The 11,204-nt window shown below is 37.9% G+C and overlaps 1 protein-coding gene across 2 annotated transcripts; it reads right to left on the bottom strand.

Moving 5' to 3' along the window:
* Window positions 1–3,154: 3,154 nt before the first annotated feature.
* On the bottom strand, window positions 3,155–10,777 carry RBL10 (RHOMBOID-like protein 10). Of its 2 annotated transcripts, none has more exons than XM_089986690.1 (11): window positions 10,156–10,777; window positions 7,826–8,126; window positions 6,141–6,382; window positions 4,708–4,762; window positions 4,509–4,589; window positions 4,329–4,425; window positions 4,168–4,235; window positions 3,834–3,932; window positions 3,712–3,753; window positions 3,488–3,643; window positions 3,155–3,343 (listed from the first exon to the last, which is right to left on the bottom strand). In XM_089986690.1, the coding sequence occupies exons 1-10, from the start codon at window positions 10,551–10,553 to the stop codon at window positions 3,500–3,502; spliced, it is 1,527 nt and encodes a 508-aa protein (XP_089842816.1). In that variant the 5' UTR covers window positions 10,554–10,777; the 3' UTR covers window positions 3,155–3,343; window positions 3,488–3,499. The 2 variants fall into 2 exon arrangements, with proteins under 2 accessions (XP_089842816.1, XP_089842815.1); XM_089986689.1 differs by having other exon boundaries at window positions 7,826–8,135; window positions 10,156–10,698.
* Between the last annotated feature and the right edge of the window lie 427 nt (window positions 10,778–11,204).

Raw genomic sequence — 11,204 nt, 5'->3', positions numbered from 1 at the left:
GAACACGCGAATTTATCTTCGAGGGAGAACACACATAACCCTCCCGACTGTGGGGACTTTTGACCTAGCAAGCCCTAGTCATGCACTCCTTCCATGGTGACCAAGGGTCAAGCCCCACTCTTATACACTTCTTGCCTTCTCCCGAGGGTCTTCATTCGTATTAATATTGTTATTAAGGGCCGCTAGAATACATGAACAGTTTTTTTTTTATGTTTTTTTCTTAAATTTACCATACAGATGTAATCTACAAGTCTGGTTTTAAAAGCACTGGCTCCTGTATCATCCGATTGTGTTGCATAAACAAGATTTTTACAAGGCGTGAACATCGACCAGCTCAAAATTTTCGTAAATATTCATGCATTCAAAAATCATATTTTTTTTGTCGAAAAAACATGATTCAACAATCGATTTCAAGCAGATGAACCATGTCATACGCATTTGCAGGGTTAAATTTGCAAAAAAAGTTTTTATTTGTATTGAGAACACCTAGTTCGCACTTTAGTTCTCATATATAGTGGCCTTTGCTATCAAATAAGACTATTATTTTTAAGATACAGTCAAAAGCATTAAAAGACAGATCAACGTTCAAGCATGACTCGAACATAGGAAATTTGATCTAAAGCATGGTTGAGTCGGTTGTCTTAGTTGACTGTCTCGTGTTGACCAATCCTTGTTAGCCTCTTCTTGGCCATATTGAGCCTTGGTGTTGAAAACATGACGTGATTGAGTTGTGCCTGCTTAAGTTGACTTGGTATGAATCTTGCTTGGCCTGTTTGGAACCCAGTTGAGGCTGGCATGGGCCAAGGATGTTTCAATAGGGATACTGACTGTATATGGTTTGTAGTGTTTGGTTAGTGCACGCAAAGTCGGCTGGATATTGACTCGGACTTGGCAGATTTGGACCTAAAAGGGAGTTGAATTTGACGAGGCTCATCAGAACTTAATTAGGCCCAGTCCAGTCAAAGCTTGGTCAAATCCTAGTGTTGGATTGAGTTGAGACCAAGGAAACCATACTGCATCGTCTTCACCAGCTATCACTCTTGTGGCTTAAGCTTGTAAACTAGTCCACTCAAGACTCAATTCGTTTAACCGTGGTTTGATAAGCAAAAAGGATCCAATCCTTAGACATATGATGTCAGAGTATCTATGTTGCTCCCAACTGTCTAGATGGCTAAGATTAATCCACATCCAGGCGAGAATCTAGACTAACTTTAGCTGTTGGTTGGATGACCAAGATTGAATGTAGGATAGATGATGCCAACGGTTCGAACCCGAAACAGCTAAATACATGGGGATTCGGATCAGAATAGGATCTGAATCTACTAAAAATTGCAAAGCAACCATCCTGGATCTGACCCATTTGCATCCCTAGATGATGGGATCCGTTGTGGCCTTTTGTGAGATTTTCATGAGAATCATCATCTTGGCAAAATAACCCTTACGAAAAGATTCTCATGAGAATCAGAGTCGACCCGTAACTCCTACACCATCATCAAAAAATGTGATAGAATGAATCACATTTGATGCTAAGTAAACGTGTTACATGCCCAATAAAGTAAACTTACTCTTTTCGGTTTTTGCCCTTTCTTTCTGTATGCCCTTCTGTTGCCTAGCAAAATATGAACCATTTTGAATACCTGAGTTTAATAGATGGTAGCACTATGGAAAACAGAGAAGGGCATTGGATTGAATATGGTTCGGGAGAAAAGTTAGGTTATTATTGGTTGTCATTGCTTGAACCAGGCATTGTCATTGTCACCTGTGTCACAAAGATATACAAAGATATGTAGATACAAAGACACGACACAGGTTCAACTGACAAGTTCAAAATCTTTAGGGAAAAGAGGATACCAGGACACGCATTTTTTATTTTATAATCAATAAAAAAATATGTTTTATATTAAAATAGTAAAAAATGCAATTTTTATTGAACTAATATTAAAAGTATTAAATATTATTACAAATATTAAAATAAGAGCCATACAAGTCAGTGTCCATGTCAATGTGAGAACGATCATGATGTCAAAAAACCCAAACAACAGGATGTTTTCTGCAACTCCATCCTCAACAACACATTTAGGCAATTCATGAAAATGGTGTTTCCATTTCAATGCAAGGCTCTCAAGCATAGACCAAGACCCAACGAGGTGAAAACTAGTAAAAATTGTCCTCAATTCACTTATAAATTTGGAAGTAGACCTGAAAAAAAAGTTCATTTGCATATTCTTGTTAACCTCACGTCTCTTTTGCCAAACATTCAATCTAGGTTGAAATTGATGCTAATAAATTTGAGCTAAATCTGAATCAAATTTGAGCTATTTCCATGTCTTAACGGATTTGGGAATGGATCCCAGATCGAGTTTTGGTTTGACCCATGGTACCCCCACAGGCCCAATATTTCCTCAACTCCCAAAAAGCACCCAGCTAATTATGTACTCGTATCTTCTTAACATCCGGCTTCGGGAGGTCATTGACATTGGTAGTAGGCCTAACATCAAGGTGATTAATAGTGGGCTGCACCTCGCGCCAGACATCTGAAGTGATTGAGAATCAGGTATGGGACCCCACAGAGAGGACTATTCAATGGAAAAATGCCTCAGAGGTAAGCATTTAAGCCGTATGTGAGGAACTGAGGGAGAAAGGCTCGACGGATCTAATGTACAATCAGGTATGGCACAAACAGCACTTTCCCCGTGCGGCCATTACCCTCAATGGAAAACTTCTGACCTTAGACAGACTTCAGAAGATGGGTGTGGCTTTTCCCAACAGATGCAGCATATGTCAAGGAGAGGATACCCCCAAACACCTGCATTTGGGATGTCCCCTTATTATGAAGACATGGAGGGTGACAGGTTGATTTGGACGCAGATGGAGGGCTGGTCATATGATTAGAGAAACTTTGGAAAAATGGGCCACATCCGGTTTTAGGGAGAAGTGAATAGAAGCTGACTTCTCGCCCTCCAAACAACCATATGGAGAATAAAACCGGTAGGGGTCTCCCCTTGATGAGGGGCATTCTTTTTGTGTATAACCATTATGCTTATCAATAAAACTGGCAGGGGTCAGAGTAACCCCAGCTTGTCTTTCAAAAATGTGTGCTTTGGGATGTCCATTATTGGTTCCACCAGGTCCTCACAGTTAAATTCAGCATGACTTTATCTTGTGCCGAGCATCAGGCTCGAATTGAAATCAATTAATTAGCTTCACAATAAATCGCTTAACATTATACAGAACCATAACAGTGTTGACAAGTCGATTGTGGCAGCTGAATAGGTAAAAACCTTGCCAACTTTTCCAAGGGGTCTGGAGTCCATCTCCCATCAGGGACTATGCCCAAGCTTTCCTATCAAAAGTGAAGGAAAAATAAAAAAAGATTGGTTGTTTGAAGGAAGAAAAAAGGAATCATGCATGCCCACATATGCGCAGAGAGAGGGAAACGAGGAAATAAGTAGAAAGAAATAGCTGAAGTTTCTAAAGATGAAAATACCAGATTGAAGTATCAAAACTTCCTTTCAGGCTTGAACAAATAGTGCAAAGGCGGCTTGTCAACAAAAACTGGTCTTCCATCACTGCGAGTATATTGATGTGTCCAGGCAGGGCCTACAAGCCACGATGCTGCAGCACCTCCAAGCAAGCCTCCCAGCTGCAAACTCAGGGTAATTATCAGTTCAGACTTTAGAACGTACAAGATCCAAGTTTTGGTTGACTTACATGACCCCAGTTGTCTATTCCCTTCGACAAAATACCAATAGCCTGCAAATCAAGTTCTGTGTCAATGCCTATATCAGGGTCCTAACAATAACTGCACTGAACTTTGCAACGCATGAGCTTACCATATTGAGGATAATGACACGAGCAATGTGAAATAAATCTTCCTTCCCATCTTTGATAAGAACTCTATGCCTCAAAACAAATACAGCAAAGGAACCTACCTGATGAAGGCAGACTATAAGCACAACAAATAGACACATAAAGAGCATTATATCTAACATCTTAAATCTTTTAAATACTGTCATCATTTATAGGTTATCAGAATTGAACGTAATAATAATAATCTTGTCAAAATGGGTCTGTTTTCCAAGATAATGGCCTAGGGAAGGGGAAAAAAGACATAATTGTGTAAGGCAGCCTCACCAATAGAAACAAGGTCAAGGATTCGTGACTTACAAGTCCAAATATAGCCCCTGATGCCCCTACAGCAGGTGATTTGCAGAACATATAGCTAGTAGCAGAACCTAATTTGCATAACAAGAACATAATAAATACTTAAGCATATTAATCAGTAAGAACCTTGGATGTTTATCTTTGAAGCAAATACTAGTTCATACTTGCCAATGCAGAGGCAACATAAACTGCAAGGAATCTGTTAGGCCCACCAATGCCTTCAACTACTGGACCCACAGAATTAAGAGAAAAGCAATTGACCTGAAAATTTATAAAAGATCATAATAGATACCCCCGACTACAGTCAAATTCTACAAGAGATTCCAATGAGCTTGAACACAAACCATAAGGTGACTAATATTTGCATGCAGAAGTGACGAAGTACCAAGCCTCCATATCTGGCCTCTGTCAATGAGGCTGTTAATCTGAGCAAATAGTGAAATTGGAAAACTTAGATAAGCCAAAATATTTTTGATGCTCATGAACAATGAAATTAGTTTTAGTCCTACCTACTGTTCGTTACCAAGAAAATTGATTACTAACCTTGGCTCCCCACAACATCAACTTCCCCTTGCTTGCAATTTGGGCTACAAAAACCCTGGGCAAAGCGGGAAGACAATCAATCCACAGCTGATATAATGATTTAGTAATAGAAGTTTCTCAAGATACTTGCTGGCGAATCATATTTTGTTTGTTCAAATTAAGTTGTAGACCACACTTTAATAGGTTAAATTCTATTTTCAGTATTCATGCTAGGTAATCCTTCATAAGCAACATAGTGCCAGAATTTGGTTGAAATTGGCTAAGGGAAAAGAAGGATATTTCGGCAAGCAACACGCAACGAGTCAATCTGGTTATGAGAAATATGCTAGCTGTTCACACACCTTGTGGTATGCCAAATGATATGCTGCTTGTCCTCTTAAATTGTGGACTGTGGAGAATTTGTTGATACTGTGGGGATTCTTCATAAATTGGTTTCCTGATAATTTACCTCAAACTACTCACATAAAGAGAATATTTGGTCAGTTCAAGAATCTTGTGGTGGTGGCTCATCTGCTTCATCCTACTATATTTTAATATCATTTTCATAAGTCCACTTCTTGATAATGAGTTTCTGGGTGGATATCACAAAGTCAACATGTACTACATTTGTCTCATACATAGCATCATCAGCTTAGGGAATTGATCCATCAAGGTTGTATAAGCAATCATAGGTTCATGGATACATGCTGGCTAGGCCACCTTTTGAATGAGCACAATAAGCATAATGCTATCACGCAACATCTATGGTTCAATGTTTTGAGTATTTTGTGATCCATTTGTCGAACTATGAAAACTTCAAATCACCAAATCAAAACCCGCCAAGGATTATAGGGCTGCTATTATGTCTTAGATATAGAGACATCACCTAAGCAGTATAAGTAGAGTCAAATATATTCCTGATGCATCACAAAGTTACATGATTTCTTCAAGAAAGACAAGCCATAGATCAACCTAATAAATGGCATCCACTATGATGTCAATTTTTTGGGTTTTTGTGACCCATCTGTATAAATGTGAGACCTGTAAATCACCAAAACAAAACCCTCTAAAAGGATTAAAGGGCCACTAATGATGACTTTCCATAGACACCATGTAGGAGATGCAGTCATTCAGTAAGTAGAGTTCAATCTATTCCTGTTGCATCACAGGCTGCATGATTTATTGAAGAATGACAAGCCAGAGAGCAGCCTAAAGCATATAGATGCATAGGAGAATGGTTGATGACTACTTTATGCTCATTAATAGCATGATTTCCACTTGAATGCTTACTAATGTTGTCACTATTTATAAAAAAAATTATATATCAGGACAGAAAAGTGCATTTCTAAATGAAAGACGTAACTTCCACCTTAAAAAAAAAACATAAGTTCTACTTCACATTCTAAAATATGAAAGGTCATGCAACTATGAATCAGATCAAGATTATTACTTACAAGACATTAAGGCTGATGAGGATATTGGTCCACAGCCTTTTATTAGAGGACCTATTAGTGGAAGTACCAAAAAGGAAGTTTCCTTTATTCCCAAAATCCTTTCCATCTCCTCCCTTAACAAAGAATGGTGTGCATTTGAGAATATCAGGTATCATTTCCCAAAAGTAAAAGTGTCTCAATGGTAGCATTCTTCCTCCATAACCATCCTCAAGAGTGGATCTATCATCTGTTTGATAGGAGTCCTTCCAAGATGCATATGCATGAGAAAATTGTAGTAGTTAACTTCATAGCCATGTAGAATATAAAGATATTTAAGCAATAGGCAATTTTCTTAAACTGAAATTAAATCAATTCCAGAAGAACAAACAACTTTATTTCTTTATTACCTCTATGTAAAATGTTTGTGCCAATAAACAAATTATACAGAAGTTTGTTATATGCACATAAACCTGAGGTCTAATTGTGAATATAGTATAAACAACAAAATATCATTATGGATATCACCAGTTAAGTATATTACACACATACACATAATATACAGAATATACATACTGCAAATGGAAAGCTCAAACAAAATATACAGAACAAATATAAAATGTATAAAATATTTATATAAACATGCAGCATATCCTATATATTATACAGTATGTCTGTGTGGCAGTCACCCAGAAGTATCAACAACGACACAGGTATATTGGACATTTTGAAGTACCCATGCCACGTAGCCCTTGACCCATTTCCAGTGTAACGGTCCATTATGCTGCTTACCCTCTTTCTAGCAATATCAAATGCCAAGGAGAATTTCATGTACAATGCTTTATAGCCAGCCATAGGCATCCCCAGAATAAAGGTATTGCCAGGCATCTAAAACAAACTGTTTCATACACGAAAAAGCGCACTTGCAAAGCAGCTAGAAAATGTTCTTGAATATGACTGGTAGACATGGAAAAATAAAAAACAGAAGTGAAGGAAAGAAAAAAGTTAAGGGAATATTGGATGAATAGATGACAGCATAATCTCTTCTTCAGAATGAACCTACGAGATTTTGCTTAAAAAGCTTAGACCACTAGTTCAATCTTAGTATTAGCTAGTTCATGAAAACAATATATTCAGCGTATATGATTTTCATCGAGTCATTATACATTAGACACAAGCATTGTTCGTAGATATCATTCACATCTTCACAGTTTTTATTGAACATACATAATTCCAGTCAGAGGCTCTGGAATCAAATGAGCTCCATAAAAGGCCAAAAGTCATAACCAAGCTGGTGGAGAGATAAAAATTGACTTAATCCTTGAATCATTTAACCTACAAAATTATTCTGTGAACTTAAGACCATCCAGAGGGAGCCAAAACTTTTCAAACTACCTGTTTTGATCTCTAGAAGCAGCACATAAACAAAAGTATCTACTGCACCAGTTGTGTCAAGAGGTTTCTCATCCAAGAAACAGAAAAGAAATGGTCAAAAATATTATGGCTAAAAAACCTTATGCATTATCATCATCATAATCAGCAGCAATATATGAACACTCGTTATTCATGTACCAAAAAAGTAATAAAGGAGAGAAAAAAATATGCCAGTTTCTACTGAAGACTGCCCAAAGAAAAAGGTTAACCAAAATTACTATTGATTAAGGCATCCTCAGTAAACTGAGTGTATAATATTTGATCATGATGCTTACTGTATCCATGGGTATGCAAGGTATGGTTGTAGTGATCCCTGCAGCCGCATCATCTATGGACCTCTCAAAATTCACAATTTCATGGCCGGTCAATTTCATAAGCTGCTTTCTATAAATATCATATGCATATAATTTCGCTGCCTTAAATGGTGTTGCATGAAGAATATTAACAAAGCTGCCTTTCAAAAAGCCTTTTAAACCTTGAGAATCTGCAATTTTCTTAATAACTTCAAAAGCATTCTCCTTTTTGCCACGATCAATACACTGAAAGTTCAATCTCCCAATTGGAGCTACAAATGTCCTGAGTCTCCTGACAATGTAGAGAAATAAAGGAATGATTAAAAATGAAAAATCAGGCACCCAAAACAAACATACCACAATAGAAAAATCATTCACCCATTCAGATTTCCAGATGCATAGTGGGACCACACTTTGTGTCAAAAGGGTGACAAATCAAGTCTGCCAGTTCTCAACATCAAAACTGACCATCTCATAGGCTCATCCAAAGAACATGAAAATCATGCTCATTTTGTGTTACTTCACAATTAAATCCAAACAGTGTGTCATTATACTGGTGAAGTTGCTGTCAATGATATTCACCATTTGCATGATTGGAGTCTAGAAAAATACTTGCAAGACCCAATACAATTCCCTATAAGGTAACTAGCAGACCCATGTTGATCAAATGTGCTTGCTAGACTGATAGAGTTGCAGTACCTTTACTCTAGGGGCCTATGGTTAAATCGCCCCGAGGCCTATCTCCCACCTTGGATACCAATAAAAGTAATGCTAGCAGACCTAACCTTATTCCAACATAAGCCACTGCCTAGCTTCACAATAAGCTAACCAACAATGGGATAGAGTCAAAATATGAGCGGTGCAGTATTCTACAGATAAGAAACAGAAAATAACTAAAGTTCCTTCTCTAAGAAAGGATAAAAAATTCCACATACGATCGAGAAAAGGGTGCCTATAATTACATGATAATCATTAAAGCCAGTTTCCAAGGAGAAGGTAGAGCCATAAATGTTATCTACCCAAAATATTGGAAGGCGTTTTGTAATATTTCATTCCCTAAAAGCCAGTCCATCATAAAGCTTATGAAATTGTAGCTGGTCATATGCCCTGTTCGTATATATTTCAAACTTTTGCCACTTGTGCAGTCAAAGGCAATATCTTCTCCAATTGTGCAAGTGAACTGAACTCTTAATTCGTTTTCTTAGAAAATAAATAGCACAAAACTGGTTTTGGTCACCAAAGTCTATGTCACAAACTCACAAGGATAAAACTATTTTCACAAAGTCACCAATCTACATCAGAGGGGTACACCATGTTTTACAACATAATCGTTGTATACAGTGTTCTACACGGAAAATCCCATGAGAATAACCATATCCTGTATCCCACAGCCGCATACATGTCAGATAGGTATTTGATGAACCATTAAGAAGACTACATGGAGACATGGTACACAAGCGAAAATAAAGAGCCAAACCAACAAGCGTAACTGCTAGCCATGTCTATCAAACAGAAAAATAAGGGCACACCTATGATTCCTTTCTTTGCCATATTTTGTGCAGCACGGTATAACAATAGCTAAATCATGAGATATTTTGAACTTACAAGCACAGCATATATCAATACTTTCCAAAATCAATTATTCAAATATTTCAACTAAAGCCAGCATAAGTAATAAAAAATGAGTTTTTCCAGAGCAGAATTAAAAAAACATTATCATCCATTAGAACATAAAAGCAGATGAAACATCATTAAAGCAGTGAGACCGATCTTTGAAAAGAAAATCTATTGCATCTAAATGCCAGAAAATGTTTGGGGTCACGAAGAAACTTATCTTGATTGAATAATTACACCCCTAACGAAAGCAACTGAAGAAAAATAGCAAAACTACACTAAGTTTTTAGCAAAAAAAGAACAATCCAGAACATCAGTGGAGGAGAAAAAAGATCCCCAAGAAAGACCACTAAGAAGTGACACCAACAGTTCAATAGAATCAATACAGCATACACTCGTCATGGAACGACTTATGTTTCTAATAGATTCATCTCGCTTGAATAATTAACAAACTCACAGAATAGATAATTCAAGAAAAAAACAGCAAGCGACACACAAGTGTACTTGGAAAAAAAGAATGGACAATGTCCCGACATAAAAATTTAGAAACAAACCCAAAACTCTCAATTATCTCCAAGAAAACAATAAGCAACTGCCACTACAACATACATGGATTCAAGAATCCCAACCAAAATTCCATTAAAAATTTTTCAAAACAATGAAAAACAAAAAAATAAAAATTTAGAATCCAAACCCACCTAGAGACCATTCTAGTCACTTCCCCCGCCCATGGATGCTTCGACGCATCAATCGCATCTCTCCGCCGTTCTCCCTCTTCCTTCCTCTCCATCTCATCGATTCCCATCTCCACATTACCCTTTAGATCCAAACCCTCCCCAGAGTCCTCAATCGACATCCCCAAAAAGAGAAACACCCCCTTCCCTCCTCCCTTCCTTCTGCAACCCGAATCCGTCCAAAAACGGAAGGACATAACCGGTTTCCCGCATCTCCCGAACCCCACAGAGTCACATCTTCTGCTCAAAACAGAGGCAGAGAGCGCAGGAGAAACAACAGACGGTTCGAGAAACAATCCGCCAAGAAGAGGACGACCCAATTTCCCATTCTGCGACTTATCGACTCCCCTCGATCCCAGCATCGCGTTAGGGCCGAAGAATTCGGGAACATGGAGGAATTACGACGAGGAGCGACAGGAAACAATGGGCGTTGAGCAGAACGCTTGGTCCATCGCTATCTCCCAAGCGAGGAAGATTGAAACTGAAGGAAGAATGAGAAGGTTTGGGGTTTCTGGGTGACATTACGATGAGAATGGGCAAGTGGGTTAATGCTCGCCATCGCTTGGGCTTTCTCGTTGTATCGCTCAATAGACGGCCATGGCAACAATGGATAAAACTCGAGGTGGAAGCAGAACTTCCACGAGATACTGAGTTTTTCTGATACAAAGATATGGAATGCGTGGGAAAATGAAAAAGCAGGTTTACATATGGGTCGTTGACGAAATACTCTCCAATCTTCGGACTTCAGACTTCAGGCTTCAGTTTTTTTTTTTTGAAGAGATTTCAGACAGACTTAATATGCTTAGAATTAGAGTCACGACAATGTTGTCAGTATCGGTATCCGCCCTGAATCGTCTGACCACTATTAAGAGAATCTGCCGATACCGATTCTCAAGTGAATCGGCTAAAAAATAATTAAAAAATATTTTGTGTCAAGCAAAACGTGATACGTGTTAAAACCATTAAAATAATATTAAAAATTTAATTTAAGTATTTTTATATTTAGTGTTGTG

Source organism: Nuphar pumila, chromosome 14, assembly GCF_984573655.1.
Source record: "Nuphar pumila chromosome 14, dmNupPumi1.hap1.1, whole genome shotgun sequence".
In the NCBI taxonomy this organism is placed as follows: domain Eukaryota; kingdom Viridiplantae; phylum Streptophyta; class Magnoliopsida; order Nymphaeales; family Nymphaeaceae; genus Nuphar; species Nuphar pumila.
Note: the sequence above shows the minus strand (reverse complement) of the source record. Positions and strands in the feature narration are given on the sequence as shown.